Source organism: Gallinula chloropus, assembly GCF_964237585.1.
Source record: "Gallinula chloropus genome assembly, chromosome: 20".
In the NCBI taxonomy this organism is placed as follows: domain Eukaryota; kingdom Metazoa; phylum Chordata; class Aves; order Gruiformes; family Rallidae; genus Gallinula; species Gallinula chloropus.
The window spans coordinates 10,224,216-10,252,088 of record NC_140105.1 but is presented as its reverse complement, the minus strand read 5'-3'; the positions used below and the strand labels follow the sequence as shown (position 1 = coordinate 10,252,088).

Sequence of the window (27,873 nt, the reverse complement as noted above, 5' to 3'; positions counted from 1 at the left end):
AACAAAACCCAAACAAAACAGAAACAACAAAAAACCCCCACCCAACAAAAAAATAACCCCCACAAAAAAACCCCACCACACCCCACACTTAGACATGCTGGTTCCTTAGGAAAATCTAAGGATGCCAGTGTAGGTCTGCCTAGGAAATCCAACTGCAAGATTTGCAGAGACCTGCCAGGTGAGACACAGGTAACTAGACTTTTACTTCTTGTTCCATGTAAAAGTATCAAAAATATTCTGTGGGTAACCATCACTGACAGAGAACAGGAGGATCTCAACTAACTGTAAGAGCTGTTTGGTGTATGGTCTGACCACCCTTTGTGAACTGACGAGGCATAAAGGTTCATCCCTCATTATTCTTATCACAGGAGGTAAAGCTTCTTTATCTTCTGGGGTTTTTTTTGCTGTTGTTATTTGGTTTATTTTGGATTGGGGAGGTGTGGGTGTTGTTTTTTCCCCAAAAACCTTTTAATCTTTAACATATAGAAGTGCCCAAACCTGGGTAACATACCATCTGAACACAAACTGGGATAACAAGTGGGACAATTTCCTGAGCACAAGTACTTTGCCATGAAGTAACCTGAGAGCCTTCAAGTACTCCTGCAAATAAACTCCTCTTAACTAAGTTAATTACCCCAGACCCTTTACACATCCAGTTCAGGGGTGCAATAAGGATGGTGTAAGTAGTTACTGCTACTTTTTCAGAGCAGTATTACTTCCCTGGACAGCAGAAAGGTCCTTTCTACCTTCTTTTGCCAGGCAACTAATCAGTGATGAGAGGTTAGCTGCAGCTTCACAGACTGGATCCAAAATTGCTCTTACCAGTCTCACCAGGGTGGAAGAACCCCTGTAGAACATGACGGTCTGGGAAATGGACTCTCAACACCACCTAGATCAGAGGGAAAACACACGAGGTCAGTTGTTTGCAGCTGTTCTGTTACACCTGTCCTTGGCTTGGAATCTGTGAGCAAGTGGTTTGATTGGGTTTTTTTAATGGGGAGACTGGAGATAGTTACAGGGGTAGAGCAGCATACTGGCTAAAACAAGTACTCTGCAGCTCCTGAGAGAGCTTGGCTTTCAAAGGCTCTGAGAGAGTAGACATACAGGAACAGTATGACATACAATGCAGCAGCACTTCTCCAGAGTAGCAGCTCCCAGTGCTAAGCAATGCACAAGCAAAGGAGCAAGTCACCCATGGACAGGTACAGAGTATCAGTATCCTGCAGAGTCCACAGCATCAGAAATCCTCCTGCCACACATCTGAAATAGCTCATGCCATTCTATTCCCAGCATTGGCTGGAAAGCACTTAACTTGGGAACTTAATTTCCACCACCACCACCCCCCCAAATAAATCACCAAAGACAAAAACCACATGAAGATCATATTTAGAGAATAAGATGTAGTCCACCTGTAACATCTCACTGTGTAACCTGTAATGAGATACTATCAAAATGAATGAGTGTACAGAGCAGACTGGAAAGCTCCAATCCACAGAACAGACTGGAGAGCTCAGTCATACAGACAAGTGCACCACAGAAGGGTTTTGAAATAGCTGGAACAAAATAAAAGGAGCTCTATTGCCTGCCTCATATCACTACAGGCCAGTTGATTTTACATGGCCCAACTGTTACACAAGTCCCCCACACAATCAGCAGGGACAAGAGTTTGGAAAGTCTTCCTGTGAGTAGCTCAAGATCCAGTTGATCACAACTGATTCCCACAGCTACTTAAACCCTGAGTCTGGACTAGGCAGAGGGACTGGACCAAGAACAAAGGTTACCTTTGGGTAACGCTCTAACTTCTCCTTCAGCTGAGCCTCCCTCAAAGACTTTGTCATCAGTGGAGCTTCTTCCAGGCGTTTCCTGCACACATGGGAAGAAGACAAGCTGTCACTTCTGTCATTTTAGGATGTATTATTATTTTATTAAGAAAGCAAAAGGTCCAAGAACAGCTGAGGAGAACTTCTCAACTGTTCCATCTCTCTCCCAACATTTTCTCCACTTCCTGTGGTTTCTACTTCAGCATCTCACACATGAAGCTATTGAGCATCAGCAACAATACTGTATAAAACTGCTTTTCTTGTAGATGTTTAAAAATAAGTTCACTACAGCAGATGCCAGAGAAGATACTGAGAAGAGCACAGGAATGTTTGCTGAGACTGGTCAAGAAGAGATGGATTCATTAACCTAACAAAACAGACCAAACTGTGATTATTCCAGAGAGGAAGAAGAGCTACTGAAGCTGAAAACCAATGCTGGCACAGTAAGTTAATGGCTATTAATTAGGGAAACAAAACAAAACTGAGACATTTCAGATCATTCAAGGATGGCATTGGAGACTGGTGCTTTAAAAGGAGTAGTGGGTTCACAAAACCAAAATAATCTACCTGTATCTAGAATGAAACAATAAATTCAAGAAAACAGTGACATTGTTTCCTGTAGGTAAAGAAATCAGCTTAGATCAAAGAGATCCTGTCTTCAGTTTTAGTCCCTTTCCCTTGTTTCCACTTAGTTCTGAACATCTAGACCACCAGGCCAGATTCCAGTGAAACATTTGATCACATAATTCTGCACAACTCTTTGCAAGTTAATCTCTTGCACCTACACAGCTTGATGGACTACTTATTTTGAAGAATGATCAAGCTATCTCAGGAACAGCTGCTGATCAAACCAACCACAGGCTTACTTCACTGAGGGTACCCCAACTGTCAGCTGGCACAGCCCATCCCAAGATGCCCTGAAAGTGCCAACTCACAGTCTGAAAACCAAACATGAAACTAACCCACTCCTTTCCTTCTCTGTGACCAACTGCTGATTCAGACCAATTATCAGCTCTTCATGAGGTCAGAATCAAATTGGAATTGCACATAGAAGCTTGCACTGTGTGCAACTAGTTTTTGTTAAGGCTCAGAAGCCAAGCAGTGTGAGTTTCATGTGTAACTTGCCTTTATTTTTATCCCTGGCTGGCTGTGAGGGAAAATGGGATTACAAGCATCAGCAAGTTTGGAAATTTTGGTCTTTTTTTGAGGGTGCTGTATTTCCAGTAACCCCCAACCAAATGATGCTACATTTGTACCACTAAATACTCCAGACCCACAAGTGGCAGAGCAATTTTCAGCCCAGTCTGTACTCATGTGGATTTCAGTGGCCTGTGGGGAAAAAAATCAGCTCTAAGTAAAAAGTTCAACTCAGACTTGGTTAGAGTGTAAGTCTGCTGCCCCACAGCCCCAGAGAATGCTTGTAAAGTTTAAAGGAATGTTAGGATCCACTTGAAACTAAATAAATTCATGAAAATTAATGTATTTAAGGAACATACAGACAGCAAAATGTTGTGATAAGGAGGCTAGTTTATCTTAATCTGGCTTTAATTTGGAACTGGAATAAGAATACAGCAGAATCATAAATATTTGACAGCAAGCTACTTGAACAGTGAGATGCATCATTAGTCCAGCTTCCTACACTTCTTTCCCTCTTTGTGTGTGTTCCAAACTTTCTCATGTCTTGATTTGTGGCTTTATTTCCATCTGGGTAACGTCTCAAAGTTGGTCTTTTCTGATGAGATCTATGAAAAGGTTAATATACAAGGTATTTCTTACTGGCTGAAAACGCTACTGCTGAAGTCAGAGGGAGTTATTCCCATGAAGCTGGATCTTTACATTCACATCATTGTCCAACACAAGTTATAAATTCTGTCCATTTAATTCCTAACAGTTAACATCAAGTCAGATCAAAACAGATAGCAGGACTCAGCACTGCTCTGGGCTCCTACCAAAAAAGAGCACATTTAATTACAAAGGCAGTGGCTTCTCTTTCAGAAAAAGGGAGAAGGAAAGAAAGAGAGAGAGAGGTAGGGTGTTAAGTGGCTTTGAGTAACTCCCTGAAAAGCAGAACAGGGGAAGGAATCTTGCTCTTAGGCTCTCACAGAGAGAGGATTATCTCCTCCATTGGCTTAAGGTTCTCAGATAAATTTCCTGATGATATTTTCAACATCCATGTGAAGCCATCATCCCACACACAAACACACATCTGATTGACATGAACCAGAACCATGTCACAGCACTTGAACTCAAGTGGCATAAAGGGTGGATTGCCAGTGCTGATCATTCATTCACTCCACAGCCAGTAACTCATCTACAGCTTTTTACCCAGAGCTCTCAGCCAGCTCTAGGTGCACAGTGTCACTCTGCCCAACCAAGGGACACAGACAGAGCACTCTCAGTCAGCAGCACAAAGGGAACGTGCCTCTCACTCTGCAGCTGTGCCAAACGTCTCCGCACATCGTCCACCGTGACTTCAAAAAACTCATCAGGAAGCTCTTCTGGGCCAGCAGGAAGTGGTTCCAGTAGGTCTGGGTGACACACAAGAGGCTCTCGCTCCACAAACTACAGAATAAAAATTCATTTCAATTAGTCTGCAATGCATTGCTTTGATTTTCTTATAAAGGTTCCTGAAACAAGGCAAGAGTGACAGAGAGATAGTATCTGCCAACTGAAATACAATGGAATTCAAGACACTGAGATCATCTGCCTGGAGCATCTCCCCTGTGAGGAAAGGCTGAGTGAGCTGGGACTGTTCAGCCTGGAGAAAAGAAGACTAAGGGGGGACCTTATTATCATGGGGATACTTATAAATCATGCATGGGATGCAGGGGGAAATGGGCAGCCCCTTTTCAGTGTCTGTGGGGACAGGACAAGGGGCAATGGCTGCAAGTTGGAGCACAGGAAGTTCCACACCAACATGGGGAAGAACTTTTCCCCAGTGAGGGTGAGGGAGCCCTGGGACAGGCTGCCCAGGGGGTGTGGAGTCTCCTTCTCTGGAGAGATTCCAGACCTGTGTGGACACCGACCTGTGTGACCTGTCCTAGGGAGCTGCTTTGGCAGGGGGTTGGACCCCATGGGCTCTGGGGGTCCCTTCCAACCCCTGTGATTCTATTCTATGATCAGACTAACAATACAGGGGTTGTCAGTGTTACTTCTTTACAGTTAGTAGAGCTTGGGGCAGATGTCCCAAGGAGCAGTAGGAATCTGCATTGTCAGAGGAGTCACACCCCAGCAGTCAGCTGCTTTCCACTGTCAGTACAGGAAGCCCAGGGCAATAACCCCAGCAGTCACCTAACCTAAGGAGGTGGCTTCTTTCCAGGGAGTGTCTGTGGAATCTCCTCACTTACACTGATATTTGCAGATGAATCACACTTCCAGACAGTTATGAGTACTCAGAAATTACTCCCATCCCAGAACCACAGCCTACCTCTCTGCCCTGCTCCAAACCTCTCTCAGCACGTAATCGCCTCCTTCCCATTCTGAGCAGCACCAGCTCAGACAGATGTTACTCTTCATACTACAGACTATAAACTGCCCAGTTACATTTTTCATCTGGCTCACACCCTATCCCCCATCCTCTTGCCACAGAACCAACAGAGTGCTCTCCATTTCTCCTTGATCTAGAGTGCAATCCTTTGGTTTGGTAAGGTAGATTTTAGCCTGCTGAGTTCTCTGACCTGGGCTGTGGCTGGGTTGAACTGTACACATTATGAATTTCTCACCTGGCTTCTGGTGAGCAGACAGCTCCCTCCATGCAAACCCCTTTGCTGGGTGCTTACAAATTATTTTGGACTGAAATCAGCCCTTGCTGCAGGCTAAGGGCACAGATGGGAGGGGAGCAGTTCCCTGCAGTTCAGCTGCAATAAAGGTACTTTCCCTACAGCACTGCTGTGGAGGACAGGCCATTCAAGCAGCACACAGACCTCCAAGGGCCAAGGTACCTGTCCCACCTGCACACTGGGCACAGGCAGCCTGGCTGCCCCAACCTCCAGAACCCAGAACTGGGTATCACGATGGCACAGTTCTGCCCTGGGCTGTGGCTGCAGTTATTAAAAAAACCCCAACAAAATACAAAAACAAAACCAAAGAACCAACCACCCAACAGCCCCCCCCTCAAAAACACCCCCACAATCCTCCCCAAAAATCCAAATCAAAACCCCAACACCCCCCACACCCTATTAGGCAAAGAGCATTTGGTGACTCTGAAGGGAGAATGACATCACCTATCCCTCACCACTGAGGAAAGGGTAGATACTGGCTACCACCCCTCACACCAGAAGCAGTGGCTGTGTCAGTATCTGACTATAAAGCAAGTACACAAGATGCAGTTACACCTACTGGCTCCTGAACAATTCCAACTGTTTAAATCCCAGAACTGTTTAACTGCACCAAGCCTGAAACAGAACAGTGTGCTGCAGGAGATGCAGGGGAAACAGCCTGTGACTGAGGAACCCCCAGGACAACACAACTCTGGTAGTTCATGTAGCATTTCTTCACAGTCAGCTGCCAGCTTTAGGCCCTACAAACACACCTCAGACCCATTTCTTCTCCCCTCATTCCCTCACGTACCCTTTCTGATCCTAATTAATGCCCCAATGTCCTCCCTCCATCTGTTCATCCCTTCTCCCTCCCCCCAGGCATGGGCCCCTTGGGAACAGGAGTCTCCCTCAATTGTCAAAGGCAACAACACAAATTACAAGGCAAGGTTCCCTCTGCTTGTGGGCACCAAAGGGTAATTTGAGAAATTAGAAGAGGGAGGTTGTGTGGGTGGGACCCTTGGCTACTTTTAGAAAGTTGAGCAGGGTCAGCTCTAACCAGAGGCTGAAGGAGCCTGATTGCAGCTTCCCCAGCTCAGCACCACAGGGTGACACTGGGCGTGCAGGGAAAGGGCCTGTTGCACAGGGTCCTGACTGCTGCCCACATGGGCTGACAAGGTCAGGTCCCTGTCAGAGGCCAGAGGAGAACTAATCAGGCTTCCCCTGCAACCACATGCACTTCCAGCTCCTCAAACAGGCTCAAGTTTTGTTTCATTCCAAATCCTCACACACTAAAAGTCGACTAAATCCCTCCAAACCAACCCCAAACCCCACAGCCTGAGCGGGCCCGTCCTGCTGGGGTAGAAGGGAGAGAATCCCAATGTCTGCATTAGCAAATCCTAAACTCACCACTCAGCACTGGCTCCAGCAAGCACTTCAACTGCTCCACACAGCAGCAGGTCCCACAGGGAAAGCGTCAGTCACTGCCCAAAGGAGGAGCAGAAGCTGACAAGACTTCAGCCAAGACAGCAGAAACCACAAGACAGCAGAAGGCAGTTGTATCCCAGTCCTAAGTGTTCACACCTCTCCCTCACTGCATGCCCACTGCTCCAGATCACTCTGTCAGAGCTGTCATTCAAGCATCACTGTCCAGACATGTTTGGTCAGACAGATGAGCCTCCCCTGCCAACACAGTGCTGCAAATGGGCAGGCAGGAGCTTCCACTCCAAAGCCATCCCCCAGCCTCCCAGCACTACCTACCTGCTGTGAGACACCCTGTTCTTGACCTCCCACTTACACCCAGCCAAGATGCCCCCGTTCCATTCCCTGTGGGATACCAGCACTGGCCCCACACAGACACACAGGTACCTTTTGGTGTCCAAGTCTGTTATTTTATTCAGTGTTGGCTGGGGAAACAAGCATCTTCACTTCCAAACCAAGGCTACTCCCTAGCTGTCACTTGACATGAAGAATCACGCTTCTCTGTACAAAAGGAGATCTGTGCAAGACTGACCAGACTGTGAAAATACACAGTGAAGAACTCCCTAACATTAAATTTCCAGCTAAGCCCCAACAACAGAGTAAAACCTCTGGAGAAAGCTGGAACAACTGAGTCTCAGTGAACCATAATCCAGGTGGTTTGATTCAGAGTTTCTGCATCTCAATTCCAGAAATGGAGAACAGGGTCTGATGAGAGAAGGGCAGCACAAGGTATCTACTGAGCACTGCTTCACCACCCAGGATGATGACACTGCCACTGAAGATGCAGACTGACACATCATCATATCATCTCTTCTGCCATGTATTTAACACCCTGTGGAACCAGCCATACATCTTGCCTCCTTAGAGACGTAAGAAAAACTCTTCAGAAAGACAGATATACCCATTCCTGATGCTCTATAAACTCTCCCCAAAGTCCAGCCATCATCCTGTTCCCCCTTCCTTGTCCATCATTTGCTCACTCAGGCACTCCCATCAGGCATCTCTCAATCTGAGTACCCTCACCACAACCTTACTCCAAGGTGTCACCAACAATCCTAAAGCAGAGACAGAATCCAAAAGCTGCCTTCCCATGGGAATTTACAGAAAGGATGCTACCAGGTACACCAACTCCCTTCCCAGTCCACCACACACCCAGGGCTCTCTGCAGCTGTGATGAAAGGCAACCATCTCCTGTAGTAATGAACAGCCACCACAGGGCAGCTTCTTCCATCCACTGGTAACGCCGTGCGCTTTGCCATCACACTCCTGTCGCCTTCATACAACAAACATATGGTCTGTCACCTTTGTTCTCTACTTCTACCAAAGTTGAGAGGTGAGACACTTTTCAGCAGTAGGCTGAAGCCACCTATTCACAGCAGCATCTACTAGACAGTCTGTGCACGTGCAGTCTACACCATCAAACCAGGTGTGGGGAAGAGTTCACCCTGCGATCACCACCCTGGACCTGAGCGAGCAGGTAAGCTGAAGAAAACTTTATGAGAAGTTTGTGCTTTCCACAGCAGCAAACTCTCCCTGGAGACCCACCTCCTCCCCACCACCTCAGGGAGCTCTAATCTCCCAGGGAATCTGGTGTAAAGTTACCTTCTAATAATTAATGTTCTGACATCAAAGTCAGCATGCAGCTGTCTGTAAACCATCTTTAGCCCAAGAAACGAAGGGACGCCGGCACAGATTTTATCCAGCCTCCCTCTTCAGCTTCAAAAACCACACACAGGCAAAGCATTAATGGGAAGATTCTTTTACAAAAATGGACCTTTGATGTTTAAAAATAATTTGTTTTGTTTTGGGTTTTTTCCTCAGGACTGAAAAGGGACAAAAAGCAGATGCCATGTGGCTAGCCCCACGCCGCTGCTGCTGCTGAGAGCAAGGAGAGCGGAGGATGGCAGGAATGGAGGAGGGAACAAAGTGTAATCAATCAGCAGCAAAAGCACCAGAGATCAAAGGGTTGAAAGCAGCAGTCAAAATCACATGCTGTTTAACACAAGGACAGAACCCCCCCAACAGAATCTGCAGCTGCTCTCCCAAAGCTGCTCTCAAACGGGAAGGGAGGCTGGCTCCAGAAGTGCCTCTGAGTGGTTTGAACTGGACTGTAGTTCTGAGAACGATGCTGGATCACCAGAGTCCTGAGGCCAGGGCTGCTGAGCTCTGGGCCCAGCAGCACACCCGAGTCCTGAGGCCAGGGCTGCTCAGCTCTGGGCCCAGCAGCACAAGAGAGTCCTGAGGCCAGGGCTGCTCAGCTCTGGGCCCAGCAGCACACCCGAGTCCTGAGGCCAGGGCTGCTCAGCTCTGGGCCCAGCAGCACACCCGAGTCCTGAGGCCAGGGCTGCTCAGCTCTGGGCCCAGCAGCACAAGAGAGTCCTGAGGCCAGGGCTGCTCAGCTCGCGGCCCAGAAGCACACCCAAGTCCTGAGGCCAGGGCTGCTCAGCTCTGGGCCCAGCAGCACAAGAGAGTCTTGAGGCCAGGGCTGCTCAGCTCTGGACCTCAGCACACCCGAGTCCTGAGGCCTCTGCTGCTCAGCTCTGTGCCCAGCAGCACACCCGAGTCCAGAGGCCAGCACAACCTCAGTTGTGCTGCCGGGCCCAGAGCTGAGCAGCAGTGGCCTCAGGACTCTTGTGCTGCTGGGCTCAGAGCTGAGCAGCCCTGGCCTCAGGACTCAGGTGTGCTGCTGGGCTCAGAGCTGAGCAGCCCTGGCCTCAGGACTCAGGTGTGCTGCTGGGCCCAGAGCTGAGCAGCCCTGGCCTCAGGACTCGGGTGATCCAGCATTGTTCGCCATGGGCAGCAAAGTGATCCAAGATGTTGTGTCTCTGCAGCCACAGGGACAAGGGCAGGCAGCAGGACTGGTGAAAACCACCACCACAAACCCCTGTGCTGCTTCTCCCTTCCTTTTCAGACACGACTAAGCTCCTCCTTCCCAAAGACAGTGGGATTGAAGAGTGCAACACATCAGGCTGGACAGATCACCAGGCCTAGTGTTCAGTTCTCCATGCTCAGGTCTGTTCTAACAGGTTCAAGATCAATCAGATGGACCCAAGCATGTTTCTAATATACTGAGATATCCACCACTGGGTTGGCAAGGCCTCTTTCTGCTCCATTTGGACCTGCTCCAAAGTCCTCTCAGGGTCTGGCTGCTGCTCCTCAACAATTCAGAAACTCATCAAGAACTGACTGCAACCACAAACAAGTCAACCAAGGCTTGGTTGATTCTGCATCAATTTGAGAGCATACACAGAGTCTTGCTAAATGCTTCCTAGATCGAGCACCCTTTAAACCTCACCCAGCACCCTTTCCTCCTCCTCCTCACATCTCTCCCTTGTTTAATCCTGTGACTGGACCAGAGCTGGAGATAAAGGCAGAACTCCAACTCTAGGAGGTACTGAAGAACAGGAAACAACAACAGGGATCTCTGAACACTAAAGCCAGCCCTTGTGATGATGTGTGCAGTGAAGGGCAAGGGAAAGAGCTGGTCACAGAGAATCTGGCATTTTACACCACTTGCCAGACATCCCAACCTTGCCAAAGGCATTCAATTCCACACAGCTCCCTTACAGAAAGCACACTTAACATCACTCAAAAGCCATCCTGCAATGGCACCACAGCACTCCCCAGTCATCACTTCTGGGGTCTCTACATGGGCTAAAGCATTTTTAATTTTAACACACAGAGTTTTACTTCAGAGACACCAACTGTGATGACAGACATGCAATTTTTCTGTCTGGAAAAAAAGGTTAGAGAGGGGCACACTTTATTTAAGAATCAGGGTACTTTAAAGCAAGACAGAAAACACTCTCATATGCAAGCAGAAACAGGGAAGGAAAAGGATGGAAAGTTTCTGCTTCCTTTGCAAGACTAAGAAAATTACAACTCACAGAAGGGATGGGACTAGACTTGAAAGGAAGAGAAGAGGTCCAGACCTGGTTTGTTTGGGTTTCTTTGGCTTTTGTCTGTGTGCCCCCCCAATGTCACCCTCCCCACCCCCTCCCAATAGTGAACTCCTGGCAAGTAAAATGCAACTGTAGCTGAAAAATTCATGTCCTAAATCTTATACCCCTTTCGTTCTACTGCATGTGGCACCAAAAGGGTTCGACTGTAAGTCAGAGTGACCACAGGCAGAACTCTGAGGAAGCCAATAATGACAACTACCAGCAACAACCTGTTAAGACAACAACCTGTTAAGACACTTCTGCTCCTGGTTATTAAAGCTTCACTTGCCTCTGGACAGCAAATTCTTGAACTCCCATCCTTTATATCGCCTACAGTAACCTGTGCAAGGTAGAATGTTTCCTTACTGAGCTCCTGGGAACACTGTGTATCACACCAAAGAACTTAACCTTACATTATGGGGGAAAAAGTCTTAAAATACAGAAAAATCTCTTCCCTCCTAGGAGCTCAGCATCAGGCAAGGCAGAATAAAAGAAGCTCTTATTGCAAAAAAAAATTCCCTTACCTGTTCTTGCTCTGTTTGGAGTTCTTGGCTGTTCTTAGACTTCTTTGGCTTAGAAGGGCCTCCAGGGCTGGAGAAAGTTGTTGGCATCTTTGAAGATGGCTTATCTAACCCAAATGATGGTGCAGGTACAGAAGAGTCCCCCAGACGCTGCCCATCTCCAAAAAAAGGGAGGGATGGGGTAGACTCAGGCTCTGAGGAGGGGCACAGCTCCTCCAAGCTGGCAGGAGATTCTCTAATTGAGTCTTGGTTGTCTGTGCAGCTGTTTAAAGACATGGCCACATCCCTGTGGCCCAAGTCCTTTGGGAACGTGTCTGCTTGAGGTAGGGGCACATCCACTGCTCCTTCAGTGGAGCCTGGTCTCACTGTCAGCTCATCACACATGGCACCCACAGCTTCCTCCTGGCCAGATGAACTGCATTTCTTCATGACAACTCTTAAAGAAGACACCAGAAAGAATAAAACCCAAATAATTTATCCTAACAGTACTGCCCTTCCCATTCTCAATGTGACCATGACACAAAGACAACAGCCAGACTGAAATATACCCCTAATTTAGTGATCTGCTTCCTCCAGACACTAAGAACAAGCTCTAGTTGCTCTGAAGTTAAGGGTGGGGGGTTGGGGGAAGAACCAGAACTACCCACTCCACAGGAAGGTAACTGCCTTCCAGGAAAAAACAGCAGTCAGCTGTAAAGCACAGCTTCTGACCCCTCCTGCCTTCTGCACATGCTGCAAAGAACTGGCCAGAGGATCAGAGAAGGGCTGTCATTGTCCCCCACCTCACCCTCCCAAGCAGTCAGCAGGAGGCACTGCAGGGACTGGGAGTTTTCATGCCTGAAACCCAAAGCAGGGAAGAAGAAAGCAGTAGATGGTTGTCCCCTCAGAAGGACTTTTAACTTTGAATGTCTGTTTCACTCACAAGGGGGGTGGGGGGGGAAAGCAGCAAGCAAACAAGCCCCTTTAATCTGCACAGGACTGGTCAGTGCCAGCATCTGCAGCTGTGGGAAGCACATCTGGGCAGCAGTTTCAGATAAACAGGCAAATGCAATAATTACTGAGTGCTGTGGTGTTTGCCTTTTGGAAGTTTTTTCATGCTTTTTTTCTTTTTTGGTATTTGAAACAAAACAAATTCACCACCAGAAGAATAAAGAGTCTAAACTTTGCTTCTCCCAACCTGATGATGGCACTGCCTCCAGTCAGGCCAAGTGACTTCAGCGTTGTCTTCTCTAGGGCATCTTTTCCTGCTATCTGCAACAAAACCAGAGGAAATTTAAGTATGACATCTGCCTCTCTGGGACAGCATTCACAGACTCACAGAGTTGTAGGGGTTGGAAGCGACCTTGAGACATCAATTTTCAAGAAAGAAGCCTGTATCTAAACACCACACAGCACCAGAAACAGCTCAAAACACACTCTTTCTGCAGTTGGAAATGAGACTTGAATCCATCTGTATTCACCTGCACTGCTTTATCAAATTATAATTTGATCTCAAGGAATTTAATTATTAAATGATCTCAAGGGAAGATGACCTACATGTATTCCCATCCCATCCATACATCCAGATCAGATCCAACCTCAGCAAGGCATTATTTTTATGTCAGAAGTTAAATCACAGGCAACATCTCCAAGCTGAAAGACATTGGCTTTCATGACATACACCTCCCATCTGCTTGTAATGACCTGTTCCAGAATAAAGCTGATCTGTCCACAGAGGTCAGGGGGAAGTGAAGGGGACAGCTAGGGAGAGCGAATTCCATAATACACACATACAAAATATTAAACAAAACATTAATAGCAAAAGATCAAAACACAGAGAAAAGCAAATATTTATTAAAATGAAACCACTGTTTTGACTTGAGCTTTAAAAGAAGTTGGAAAGAAAAACACAAACAGGTCATTGAGCTCATTTTATGGGCTCAGAGGTCTAAACGGCCCAGGGTTACGTTCCAAGAGAGCTTTTTCCATACAGACACGTCATGCTTTGAAAAGACCAACATTTCTCTACTTCCCCTCTCAAGAAAGTTCAAAAGAAACACTTTCCAGGTTGAAAAGCAGAGCTGAGTTTTTCTTATTTTTTAGGGACAGGAGGGGAAGAGACAGTTAAGAAGCCTCTGCTGACTTACCTCATCTCGCATGTAAATACAGCCCGGAGAGAAGTCACCCCGCTGCTCCATCAGCTCCCTGCAATAAAAAGTAAACTACTGCAGCCTCTGTAGAGCAGCCTAACCCCTCCACAACCAACGAGGAGCAACAGCAAGAAGTTAAATTAGGTAGCCACACACTTCTTTGTGTTCCTGCAGCAACCACTATCACACAGTTCACAGAATCAGCAGCAGACGTTAGGTAAAGGATTTGCTCCAATACATTCACTGCCCCTTAAACACAGCCCTGGAGGTTTAAAAAGGAGAAATAATTAAAGTTAGCCCTGAAATTAGCTGATCTTCCTAGATGAATGACATGTTCAAAGCTATGTGCCTCTGCACCTGATATATGACTTAATAATAACTGGTCTTTTTAATTCCTTATGGAAGGTACATGATGTATTGCAGTTTAGACTGCACTTTCCTTGGGGACAGACCAGCATGCATGGCAACACACAGAATGAAACACTGCTCTAAAGCAGATAATCTGAGGAGAAAGTATTTGCCTGTCTTAGTATCAAACAGATTAAAAAACAAAATGTAACCACAGCAGCTTTCAGATTGTGGAGACCAGGGACAGAATAAAGCCAGAGGAAAAGCAGCCCCAGGAGACAAAGCAAAGATCAACCCAGTGAGGTAGAACACATATTAACAGTGATGCAAACTACTGACAGGCCATCTGCAGGGGAAGGTGTAAATAAAGGACTCTTGGGAAAAAAACCCAGTAAGATTCTACTCTTGACAAGATGCTACTCTTCCCATTTTCCTCTAACAGGCAATTCTGAGGCAATCAGGTAGAAGTGAAGCCTTGTTACATATTCACTCCATCAAGCGCAGAAGACAGACAGGCAAAAAAAGCCAATCACTCTCTGGCACAGCAAGTCTCACCCTGATCCATCCAAGATTATGCAATTTCCAAAGAGAGCACATGTGGAAAACCCAACAGCAGCGTGTTGGGGGAAAAAAAAGTACCAATACTTTTAGCAAGGAAGCCTCAGAGGTCCACTGAAAAGTAAAAAGCCTTGAAGAATTAACCAGCACATTACACTGAAGGACTGAAGTCAGTGAGAGGATAGGATTCCAGAGCAGAAGCAGCTCCCTTCTGTGCTAGTCTCCCTTGAAGTAAAGTGAAAAGCAAACTGAAATCAGCTGAGAATGGTGGTAAAATATGAGATTAAGGAGGAGAACAGTTTGCTTCTCTCCCCCAAGAACATCAATAGCCAAAGGTGACCAGGAGAACACTGTCCATCCTGAGACAGTGGTGGTTTGGAAGGTAACTGCCTGCATTCTCACAAGCATTTTTTTTCCAAAGTTTTAGATTCAAAAGTTACAGCCTAACCTAGCAGGGGAAACTGAGAAACAACAGGGGAGACAGTTGCCCCAGGACATTCTCCATCCACAGAGGGTAACTGATGAGATTTGTCCTTCTCCATAACACTCCAGTAGCTCTTGTTAGCACATTCTGTCCTGAGCAGTCATTGCAGTTGCAGCAGGACATCCCTTGGCAAGGAGCTGTGTGTACCATCTGCACTGCAACAGCTGTTTTATCATCAGAAGCAAAAGAGCTGAAGTTCTTCCTCATGGGAAACTCCCTTGATCTTAGTGGTCTCTGGAGTCCAGTCTCTATGGGGAGGGAAACCAGCTTTCATCTGGGAGCATCCTACCTGGGAAATGGAACAGGGAAGGAGTATTGAAAAATGATGCCAGTGCTCAAGGCTGGGTTCACTCTGACTCTTGAGAGGAGTTTAAAGAATGGAGTTCCACTGCTTCAAGCATTCTGCCTTCAGCATTGTGTAATTTAAACATGCATATTCTGTGGAGCAGTATTACCAGACATGATGTTATCCCCAGGGTTCAGGTGGGAAAATGATTCCTCAGAGAGCAGCCAGAATCCATTCACTCAACTGAGAGTCTAATTCTGAAGCAACTACGTGCATGACACAGCACAACCACTGCTGGTAGGGAAGCCTCTGAACTTCACAGCTGGTCAAGTCCACACACAGGCACATAATAAACCCACCCCAAGGGTGAGTATTACACCCACCATTACAGAAGGACCACCTTAAGGCAGGGATAACAGGAGCTGGGCTTGTTCAGCCTGGAGAAGAGAAGGCTGTGGGGGGACCTCATTGCAGCCTTCCAGTCCCTGAAGGGAGCAGAGGAACAGGAGGGGAATCAGCTTGACACTGGCAGGACAAGGGGGATGGAGTGAAGCTGAAGGAGGGAAGGTTTAGATCAGATATTAGGGGGAAGTTCTTTACAGAGAGAGTGGTGAGGGGCTGGAACAGGCTGCCCAGAGAGGGGGTGGGTGCCCCATCCCTGGGGGTGTCCAAGGCCAGGTTGGATGGGGCCCTGGGCAACCTTGTGCAGCTCCAGGCCTGGAGGTTGGTGTCCCTGCCTGTGGCAGGGGGTTGGAACTCTGTGATCCTTGGGGTCCCTTCCAACCCAGCCCAGTCTGGGATTCTATGATAACATTTTCTGCTCAGGCAAGAAGGAAAGGAAACTACCCAACAACCCTTAGGACTTTAACAATCTGTTCCACAGGAAATGGACAGTCTGAATGCCCAACTGGATCTCACAACTTTCAGTGCAGTGGTTCCAGTAATCTCAAGTATCATCCTAATGCTCAAAGTTCTTTAACAGCAAAGGCTTTGCCAATATTATCTGACTTAGTCTTTCTACTGTGACCACAGTAAATCACAGATGAGAAGCTTAAGAATATACAGACAATGTATCACCTCCTATTTTTAACATGAATCTATTAGCCCAGCACAAAGTGACACAACAAACTGAATAGGGAAGGAGCCAGCCAGCCTACAGAGTAGAAAATTAAGGGAAATAGTTATTAAGCCCCAGGAATATTCATCAAGGACATTTATATTTGGACTCAAAACACAGCTTCAATGAAATGTCAGTGAAATAGCTGGAACCAGAAGTCATTCAGGTTTGAATGAGCCACCTGGAAAATTGTGATACTCAATCCTTGAGCAATCCTCAAGAGCACATCAAAGAGTTCCAGCTGGAAGATGTGGGGCAGCAAACCTGTTAAGCACAGACCAGATTTGAGACTTCTGTTTAATTGCTGCAGTCTATCTCCCATCCTGATCTAAAGATTAACATGTAAGCCTTTCTAAAAACATGCAAGAGCATGGTGATACGGGACATGGGTGAGTCACCTCACTGGAAACCTCACTAGAGTTAGCAAATCCACAGAGAGTAACCAGTAAAACCAGTCCCAAGGTCTGGTCTAGGGAAGTCAGGGGCTGAGAACTACCTCCAGACCAGCTGCAAATCATGGAGTTCATGGTCCTGAGGTACCATTCCTTCAGAACACTTCTCCCAGTCACTGCACCAAACCCCAGCGTGCAGGAAGCCATGAACACACCCAGAGCACCTAAAATTACATTCCAGCTTGGGATTATGAGACAGAGTTAATGTTTGAACTCAAGATGAACAAAGGAAACGCCTCAAGAACAAGTCTGCCACCATTCTGGGTCTGCAGTTACTCTCTGTCAGGACAGAAAGTCACAGGCACACAATGCTCTGCATGAAGCAGGAGATTAAGTTCCTACTATAGAATGAGCAGCACCTTGTGGAGCAAGACCCAGGCTCCAACCTCCCCTCAGTCCCCTGGCAGCAGAAACCAGTTAAGTTCCACAGGCCAACACTTGATGAGGAAAGGCAGAATAAAATCTTGCCAAGACTGGAAGACTGGCACAAAACAGAGACTTTCAAGAGACTACCTTTGGCACACCACAGCAGATTTCATGCACTCAGACTCTCCCAGACAATCCAGTCACCCCTAGGAAGAGCCATTCCTTCACCTTGTGGTTTTTGCTTCCAAACAGGATCAGCTGTATCCCTACAGGAATCCCCAATGGAAGTGCACAAAAAGATAAAGGTCTGCTTAGGCATGGAGGGAACAACACAGAAACACACAACTGTGCAGGCAAAACAGCCCAGAGGAATAAAACCAAGAATAAAACCTTGGACCCCAAGTTGTCCATCTGTCAGGAAAGGTGAATGATCACCATTTAGGAGGAGAGAAGCAGAGGCACAGTGGAACACACGTCCTCACCACACAGACCCATGAGAGGGGAAACCAATCTGACTTACACAACCTAGTTTCATTCATCTTTCCCAAACTGCTTTCTCAATTCAAGCAATTCTTTGGATTTAAGAGCTTTCTACAAATGCATGGAAAATATCTGAAGGTAATGAATAACACTGCAGAAGTAGCAAAGAGTCACAGTCACTGTCAAAACTGTCTTCAAGTGTCCAGGCTGCAATCACACCTGCTGAAGCTGCCAGACTGGCAAGAGGAAGCGACAGGAAAGCAACAGCTCTCCCAGGCCTCATGCTCAAAGGGTACACAAGGCTTGTGCCCTCAACCAGGCTCTGCAGAACAGACTCCAAAGCAAAGATTCCCCCAGAGACTTATTTTTGTATAACTCTTGGAAGCCAGCAGGCTCCTCCTCCAGCTGCTGTTAATCCATGACATGCACTCACTGAGGCAAGCACACACATCAAACACAGTGTCATTTCTTTGATGTGCTGTTCTCCAGAAGGGGAACGGGGAGCAGATTAGATTCCTTCATGTAGTGATCTGACAGGGCCTGTAAACATCTTGTGCAAGGCCTGCCGCACGCTGAGAGGAGGAGCAGCCCCACAATAGCTTCCAGACCTTCTTCAGACCAAACCAGCCAAGATGGACGCTGGAAACCCAGGGGAAATTCCAGTGGATTTAGAATCCTTCCCCTCACGCACTGAGAGGGCTGAGCATTCCAGGAAAAGGTCTCCAAGTCGGAGAGTCAAAGGAAGGATTCAGCAAAAGTCAGGAGTTAGTCAACAGAGTCAACACACACTGGAAGGAAGCAGAGCCCAGTAAATCTGTGTGGATGGCTACAGACCCAGCTTGGTTTGTGATTAACTCACATGCAGCGTCTTTGCTGCTTGCTGAACTTTAATCTAAAGTTTGCAAAGTCCATTCAGACATCAAATTCAGCTTCCAGAGGGCAGAAAGGAACAGCTGTTAAGAAGAAATGAAGTTATGAATGCTCAGCACACTGGAGCAGTTAGAAGCTTAAGAGCTGCAGTATGTACACTAACAATGTGCTGTTGTAGTGTTACAATAAACTCTTAACAAATAAAACCACTCCAAAGGAGCAAAATTATATAAAGAGCTCAAAATTTAAGCCAAAGAAATAGCCAACTGATGTGTGAGAAGGCCAGAAAAATGTCTATCTGCCACTATCCACAATGGCCACCTCTACCAGTACAGCAGTTCCCAAGCTGCAACAGGCACTCTTCTCCTCCAGGAGAGCACAAAGTATGTAAGAGAGGCCTTAAGAAAATCACACCTGGCTTTTCATGCCCATCTCTTTCCTAAAGGAAAAGCAAAAGAATTACTTTCTCTCTAGCAATTTCATTATTCTGACCTTAAGAGTAAATGCCACAGTTCCCTGACCAGTAAAGACAAACCCAGAATGCTCAGTAAGACTCCTTTATATCACTGGAGAGTCACTAGACCACCTCAAACTATGGCTTGATGATACAAAATGTTGGATAGAAAAACTGACACAAGCCATCCCTACCCATCTGCTGCTTCCTCCCTTTTGGACCCTTGTTTCCAGACACACTATGCTGCTTCCCATAGCTGCCCAAGACAGACAGCCCTCAACTGGGTCAGGAAGCCTATCTACCTGCAAGAGAACTGGGGGTTCAGCTCAGTCAGTTACTTAAGCCAATTCCCCACAAAACTGCACAAATAGTATGAGGGGAGTTAGACAGCAGGGCAGGAAGCAAGTACTGACTGTTTAACCCTTACAGCTACACAAAGGATGCCCCTGATCTAGGCTCCCTCCCTTGGGCCAGCACTAGTCACTAGGGTCAGGCAGCCAAGCCAGCACATCACTGGGAGGCTGGGAGAAGGAGTTCTTTCACCCTGGACACAGCTCTGGAGCAACTCCAGTCACACAACTGTGCAACCCTGACTCAATGAGTAACAGCCAACTCAACCCCAGAACCACACTTCTCAGGCCACTTCAACTGCAGCACAAACAAGCAACTTTAATCTTCAGTTACAGGAATTCATGTGAGTAGATGCCACTCCAGCACTAACACTTTGTAACCAGTTACTACAGCTCAGCTACCAGGTGATAATGCAGCATTTTGCATCCTGTAGCTGTACCCTAAAAGGCTGAACTGACCCAAATGCTGCTGCACCATCACCCTTACTGCTGACTACTTCTCTGGCACCACAGCCTCAGAGATTTCAAGAGTTCTGAGACAGAAAGCTACTGTCTCTCTTTAGAGCAGCATTTCATTGGTTTGAGAAATTAACAAAACCAGTTCCAACTACCATAGCACAGCATCTATGTAGATTCAAATACAACACAGCAACTAGGAGAAGGTGAGGAATGTAAAAGAAAGAACATGATAGAAATGCAGGATCAGAAAAAAAAAATATCAAGAGAATGGTAAAGCCAACTACAATGGAAAAAAGAATTTATTGGAAATTCTTTTCAGAATAGAATGGCTGTCACAGCTTCAGGCCTTCCTCTTCCAAGCCATGACAAAAATAAACATCTTTGGAGAGAAGTTTATTGGCTTGACATTTCAAAACAGTATGCTATTTTTAAGTCTAAACCAAAAACAAAAGAAAGCACTGAACACAGACTGGACTGTAATGAGATTTCTAAACCATATATATGTGTATATATATATTCAATAAATGCAGGACCAGGAATTCTTTCATTTAAACAGGATTTAATCTGTCTTTTGAAGATTCCACATCAGCCTGCTGAGAGCTTCAGATCTTGGAGAACCTGCACAACAGCAAGCCTCCAAATAGCAACTCACTTAAGAAAGAATCCCCTACACCACATGGAACCACAGCACAGAAATCTCATCAAGAGAATCTAGGTACCATCTCAACTCTGGCAGCAACTTGACTTCAAACAAGTTTGTGTGAAAGGCAGGTGTGGCAACATATCCAGTTCTGGCTTCTCCCTAGCCTTAGGAGTTTGTTACCAGTTTAAGCCCTGAACCAGAAGTGCCACTCCAGGATTAAAAAAATAATCACCTATGGAGTGCCAAATGTGAAAGAGAAGGAAAAGGCAAAGACCTGTGCTGTAAAGGACAAACCACAGTCAAATGAAAGCAAATACTACAGAGCTGCAGGATTTAGTTGATCACAGTAACACCAACTAACTACCAGCAGGCAGAGACCCACCCAAACAAGCATCCTCTTGCTGCACTGCTCACCTGATCTGGGCAAAATGGTTGAGAAGCTCCCACAGTGTCTGCTGGCAGAGAAAGGTGTCCTGCAAACGGGACCCATCGTCCAGTTGTAGCGCGACCCGAACCTGGGGGAAACACACCGAATGAACCCGCAGTCTGAACAAACCCTTTGCTCTCTCTCTCTACATCTGCTTTTTTCAGTGTTCCAACAGGCTCTAGGACCTGCCACCCAAAACAGAGAGAGAGTTCCTTCCAGACACTTGCTGCAAAGGAGTACATCAACTGCACGTGCCCAGGGGGAATCAAATGGTTATTTTACAGGTGTCCTGGTTTCAGCCAGGCTGGAGTTCCCTTCGTTTTCAGCAGGGGATGGGATGCTGGGTTTGGGTGTTACAGTGGGAGCAGTGCTGGTAACACCCTGATGGGTTCAGTTGCTGTCAGTCAAGGACTTGCTCAGCTCTTCATGTTTCCCTATTCATGAGAACGGAGGGGCAAAGCCAGGACAGGTGACCCAAACTGGCCAAAGAGAGTATCCCATGCCAGTTCCATCCTGCTCAGTATAACGGGGGCTGATGGGAGGAGCAGGGGGCGGCTCCGGGACACGCGGGTTTTGGGGGATGGTCGGGCTCTGGGTGGCACGGCCTGAGCTGTGGGTTCAGTGACACACTGCATCCTGTATCACCAGTTTCATAGATTTTTGCTCTAAAGTCCTGTCAGCACTGTTATATTTGATCTTTCTGCTGTTCTAGTGAACTCTCCTTATTCCAACCCATGGGCTTTTGGTTTCTTGGTTTTGGGGTTGTTATTTGCCCCTTCCTTTTCCCTTCCCTTGCCTCACACCCCCTTCTCCCCTCCTCTTCTCCTTTAAAGAGCAGGCAGCTGTGTGGATCTCAGCTCTCAGCCGGGGTAAAACCAGGACAAGAAGTTACTATTTAGAATAGTTCTATTCTGCTGTGAGTATGAGCATTATACACAAGGATCATATGAGAGACAGTGTCAGAGGCCTCACTGAAGTCCAGGAGACAACATCCCCTGCTCTCCCCTCACCTACCAGGCCAGACATTTTATCCATTAAGCATATGAAGTTGGTCAAGCAGGACTTGCCCTTACTGAATCCATCTACTCCTGATGATTTACCTGCCGTTCATGTGCCTGGAAATGGTCTCCAGGATTAGTGTCACCATCACTCTCCCAGGGTTGAAGGTGAGCTGACTCACACACAGCTCCCCAGGTCCTCCTCCTCTCCCTTTCTCAAGACAGGAGTGACACCTGCTCTCCTCCAATCTTCAGGCACTTCTCCCATTCACCATGACTGACCAGAGACTACCACAGATGGCCTCACAGTGACATCTGCCAGCTCCCTCATCACTTGTGGGTGTATCCTGTCAGGACCCATGGACTTCAGTTTGCTCAAGCATTCCCTGACCTGATCCCCTTCCACCAGCAGTACATCTTCCTTGCTCCAGCCTCTCCCCAGATCTCTGGGACTTGGCATTCTGAAGGCTGGTCTCACTAGTAAAGACTGAGGTAAAGAAAGCACCTGGCCTTTGGCACATAACCCACTCCCCTGCTTGTCATCACTGGGACCACGTTCTCCCTTTTGTCACCCATGTCCTTACAGACCCCTTCTCTTCACCTTTGACTTCTCAATTCCAGCTGGGCTCAACCTTTCCTAACTTCAACCCTGGATGCTTGGACAAGGTCCCTCCATTCCTCCCAGGTTACACATCCTTGTTTTCACTCTCTGGATGCTCCCTTTTTGTGTTTGCCTCTGGCCAGGATCCTGTTCATCCACAGAGGCATCCTGGCCTTTTCACCTGAGTTCCCATTCACTGTAAGGGATGAGCATGGAAGGGCCAGTCTTTGAATATTAACCAGCTTTCTTGAGCCCCTCTTTCCTGACATACCTTGAAGTGAAACACATTCAGAAAAAAGCCAATGCAAGCCTCCCAAACAACGTGTCATCATAAGCAACTGAGATGGTCTGGTTTATACTGGCTGAAACTCTACAGTAGTGGTCTTTGGAGTGATATAAAGTGTATAACAATACCCCAGACAGGGTTAATGCAGCTGCACAAACTAACACACCATCCCAGAGCTCTGCTGACTTCAGCATTGATTTGCAGAACTACCACCCTGGGGCAGAACAAACCAGACACCTGCACATCCACACAGAGAAACAAGCAGCATGGCTTCTGAGTTAAAATCCTGAACAACTACTACTGGTCCAAAGAAAGTAGAGGGGTGACCTGCAACTCAGTTGTGCTTCCTAACCACAAAATTGTGACATGCAATTTAAGAGTGAATCGACCAAAAGTCATTCTGAACACTCAGTTAACAAGATCCTAAACACCTGCAGGAAGAGGCACAGGACAGGTAGCCACCTCCTCTAACACACCTCTTTCAACCTGGAATGTGAACGCTCACCTTCAATAGCAGGTGCTCAGGCAGATCCTACCTACCCCTCAGAGAATTACTACCAAAAATAAGCAAACCAAACTCCAAGGCATTTCTAAAATGAGCACACTGAGGACAGTCCTGAAGAACTTCAAACTCCTGATGGTCCCAAGGGTACAATCACGAAACAGAGAATGGCAGAGCTCTTCAGGGGTTAACATTACCTTTTACAGAATATTCAGCTTTCTTTTTCAAAATTTTTAACTCTTAAGCTTTCCCAATTAGCTCAGCTGTCTAAAGAAAAGTAAAAAATAAAGTCCCAAGTAGATAGCACTGAGTGTGTCTGGTCAGCTATCATTTTCTGAACCCCACAGTCTGAGGAGGACACAAGCCTAGGACATCAACAGCAGCTCTCCTTCATTCTGTGTTTTCACATGTGCCTGCCAACAACCTCAGGGCACCTCCTCTCTGTGAGAGCACGTGCATGATTTGTACAAGGCCATGGCAGGGGTGAAAACAGAGAGAGAAAGAAGGGAAAACAGACACAACACACACCGGGAATCAACCACAATCTCCCTGGAGGAATTTGTTTGTCATCTGCCTCCGCTCCTACCAGTCCTTGCAGGACTGCAAACAGAGATCTACTGGAGATGGGAATTGTTCTACATAAAGGAAACAGCAGCAGCAACTAGCCAACAGAACCCAGTCCTTTCATCCCACCACTAACACAACCTCCTGGTTTCTCCTATGCTGGGGACAAGCCCTCGATTATCCTCAGCCACAGCAGAGTGATGACAGCTGACATCACCATTCTATAAGAATCCAGCCCAGAAATTCAGACTACCAGTTGCATCAGTTTTTGGGCCAGAGTTCAAAGCTAAGCATGTCCCAAAAGTCCCATTCAGTCAATTAGAGAAGCCTTTTTTTTTTTAAAATCCCAGCCTCAATAGAGAGGTGCAAATTACCTTCTAAGTTTACAAAAACATAAACAAAAGGCCAGCAGGTTTAACACTAGCACTGCACTGCTGGTGCCCCCAGGTCACCTTCCCTCACAAGGGGAATTCTACACATTCTTAAGGACTGTCTTACAGGAACCAGCGATTTTCACATGCAGAGGCAAATCCAAAAGCATTCTGGTTTTGAAATATGAGACTTGCTGAACAAGCTCGGGATTTATCAGAACCTGTATTCTCTCTCTGGTGGTAACTGCTGCCAAGGCCCCACAGGAAAGCACACCAGCTTCCACCCCCATCAGCTCAGTGAGAGAGACAATAGTAACTGGTACAGAGCCAAGCTCATCCCAACTCCACTGCAGGCAGCCTGCACGACTGAATCCACATCTCAACTGCTGCTCCATTAAGGCACAACAGCAGCATCAGTTCCAGTCACAGTTATCCTGCTATTTTAAACTTCCTCAAGTATTTGAGGCTGGTTCCTCAGGCAGGGAATTCCTTCTGTTGATCACTCTGTACAAAGCATCCCCTTACACTGTCTGTAAAACTCCTCCAAGTGAAATCATGTAGTTTATGGGCCAGCAACTCTCTTTGGACTGCACAAGCTTTTCTGCTGTATCTTCCTGACTCCATACAACAGCAACCAGCACCCCAGGGGAAGCCTCCCTTCTGTAGGTTCCTCTGCTGAAATACTAAAGTGTAATTAAACTTAATCTGTCATTAGCTCTTCTCTTTTGTGATCTACAGTAGCAATTCCATGTCATAACCCCTCTCCTATGGCACAGTCCCTCTCACCCTTTCTAATATGCTGCATGTATCTTCTTGAGAAGGTAATTAAAAAGTCAGCCTGTGTTTTCCTTGAGTACAACACCCCTCAACTGGATGCAAATGTCAGATCAAGTCATCGCTGTGCCATTTTAATAGAAACACTTTCCTCTGGAAGATGAACTCCATCCCATCACCACTTTTTTAAACTGAAAATTTTAAGCAGATGCTACCAGCTTGTGGTATTTTTTTAACTAAAATACGTCACTTGGAGCACAAACTTCTTTCTACCACAGAGTCAGAAAGAAAACATTAGCACAACAACAAAGCCCATGGAGGCTTTGCAGAGGAAAACATGGACCTAAGTGACCCCCAGAACCCACACTGCACACCCACAGTGACTGAGAGCAGAGATTCCAAAACCACCTCACTCTGCAAAGTTCACTCTCCAAGTATGTGTCAGTCAATCTTTGTGACAGCTAAGGCAACTGCCTGCAACAAAAGGCCACTAACCCAATTTGGCAGACAGACTTTAACAGACCTGAAGCTTTCACAAAAACTGAGAAACTCCATATGAGGAAGTCCAGAAAGAGAGAGATTCCTGTTAGTCACAGACAAATTGTCATTCCCAGGCTACATAAATAAAATCCTGTGTAGTTTTTACCATGGAAGACATTTGCACTCAGTAACACCTACAGATTATTTTGAAAATTATGCCTCCAGCCATTATAACAACATGCATAAAAGATTTTTAGATCTCCTAAATGTGACAACAGCTCCTACAGAACGTGACATCCACAAGCCCTTTGCAAATTGTACTAAACAGGGATGCCTGGCAACAGCATACACCACACTAAATTCTAAAGCTGTGTGACAGCAATGCTGGCAAAGAAGCAAAAGAGAATTCTTTAAGAATTTGAGATTTTAGTCAAAATGCAGAGGCAGACAACCACAGCAGAAACAGAAGTTAGGAAATGGAGTCCAGTTAGTGGCTTAGCTGCTGACTAGCAGTTTGTCAGCTCCCCAGAAGTTCTCCCCATCCTCCAGTACACAGGTGGAACTCCACCATCACAGCCTGCCAGCAAAGCCTTACAGCAACTCAATTACCATTTTCCACCACACCTCAGCCAGTCTTCGGGTGGTCAACTCAAGCACTGGCCAAGCTCTGCCATAGTCCTGCTCGTTAGATCGGACAAGATGGTATTTGGAATGACCAATAACAAAACCAATGAGGCCACACTGGGACATGAACATACCGTGTTTCCAATTCCCACTCTATTAGATACTGGCACCATCTCCAGCTTGGCATTGTTGGGCAGCCTGGCAAATCTCCACTGTAAAGAGAGATCCAACACACTCCGCTGAAACCTAAAGAAGAACACAGCCCGTGAAGACACCAGGAACCATCCTCATGCCACTTGTCAACAATGCAAAGTCCAGGTATTGAGCAAGAGAACTCTGGGCAGGCTGAGCAGAAGCCACAGAGCACCAAACACACAACTTTCCTCATCTGGCTGCTCAGGACAAATAACATCTTGGTGATGATACCGTGAAAGGACATGGTCAGACCATCAGGTGTGAGGAGAAGAGTCTGGCCAGCCCGTGAGCTATCAAAAGTGTGTATGTCAGGAGGGACATCCCCATGACACTACTCACAGGGTCTCAGTATCAACCCCAGGAGCAAAGGGAACTTGGTGTGGGGAAAGCGGGAGAGATTGATGTGAACAAAATCACTTTGCTGGAGACCAACCTGAGGGCGGCCCGTGGATCCCTCCCCGCGGGTCACTGCCGGGGCCTCCCTCGTGCAGCACCACACGCTGACCCACACCAAGGCTGACCCCGGGAGCGGCTCCAGGGCCCGCGTCCCCCCCAGCCAGCCACCCGCCCGCCCGCGCACGCCGGCCAAGGCCCGGCCAGGCCGGCTGCGGAGCAGGCCTCGGGCGGGCAGACGGCGCGGGGGCTGCAGCCGCGGGCGGCTCTCGGGCCAGCGGCGCCACTCGCAGCGGGCAGGCCGCGGGCACCGGGCGTGCGCCTGACCGACAACGCTTCGGGCGGCTCGGAAGCCGCCGGGCCCCGCCCGGCCCGGGAGAACGGCCGCGGACGGGCCGGACGGGGCCTCTCCCACCTGCGGCGCGGCCTCCAAGCCGGGGCCGCGGAGGGGCGCGGGCCGCCCCCGCGGTGAGACTCACTTCAGGCCGTACTCGCCGGGGCTGCCGCCCTGCTTCCTGCAGACCTCCTCGAGGATCTGCGGAGAGAACACAGGCGTTACGGGCCGGGCCGCCGCCGCCGCCGGGCCTCGCCGCGCCGCGCCGCCGGCCGCCCCCGCCCTGGACCCACCTGGAGCAGCACCGTGCCGGGCCCCACCCGCACCGTAACCCGCCGCCCGCTGGGGGCCAGCACCGACACCACGGCGCCCCCCCCGCCCGCCGCCGCCATCTTCCCTCCCGCCGCGACGCCGGCCCCGCACACGGCTGGGGCGGAGCTGGGCCCTGGGCCGCCCCTGCTCGCAGACCCCGCCCCGCCGCGGGTCAGGCTGCTGGGGCCGGTCGGGGGCCGGGCTGGTACCGGGCTGGCGGAGCCGGCCCGAGGTGGGATGGGGAAGCGGCCGTGCGGGGCCGGCATCCGGCCGGCGCTCGCGTTTCTCGCGTGCGAAGAGGGCTCGTAGCGCTTGGGGCGCTTGGGGCGAGGGCAGGGCGGTCCCGGGGAGGATGCCCGGCAAGACCCAGGAGCGTGCGGCGGGCGCCGTTCGCTGGGCCGAGGCAGAGGGGCGGGAGGGGGGTGCTCGGCCCGGGCCTGGGGAGAGGCGCCGGTGCCGCCGTCCCGCAGCTCTGGGGAGGGCTGGAGAACAGCGCG

General features: G+C 48.0%; 1 protein-coding gene across 1 annotated transcript in view; it reads right to left on the bottom strand.

Moving 5' to 3' along the window:
- Positions 1–27,459, bottom strand: part of ASPSCR1 (ASPSCR1 tether for SLC2A4, UBX domain containing) — a 42,834-nt gene extending 15,375 nt beyond the window's left edge. Inside the window, exons 1-10 of the mRNA XM_084273506.1 lie at positions 27,358–27,459; positions 27,210–27,265; positions 26,277–26,388; positions 20,930–21,030; positions 13,646–13,703; positions 12,697–12,770; positions 11,523–11,955; positions 4,243–4,382; positions 1,782–1,863; positions 823–889 (exon numbers count right to left, since the gene is read on the bottom strand). Coding sequence (XP_084129632.1) covers positions 823–889; positions 1,782–1,863; positions 4,243–4,382; positions 11,523–11,955; positions 12,697–12,770; positions 13,646–13,703; positions 20,930–21,030; positions 26,277–26,388; positions 27,210–27,265; positions 27,358–27,456 — 1,222 coding nt within the window. The 5' untranslated portion in view covers positions 27,457–27,459. The remainder of the gene's footprint in view (positions 1–822; positions 890–1,781; positions 1,864–4,242; positions 4,383–11,522; positions 11,956–12,696; positions 12,771–13,645; positions 13,704–20,929; positions 21,031–26,276; positions 26,389–27,209; positions 27,266–27,357) is intronic.
- Positions 27,460–27,873: the final 414 nt, after the last annotated feature.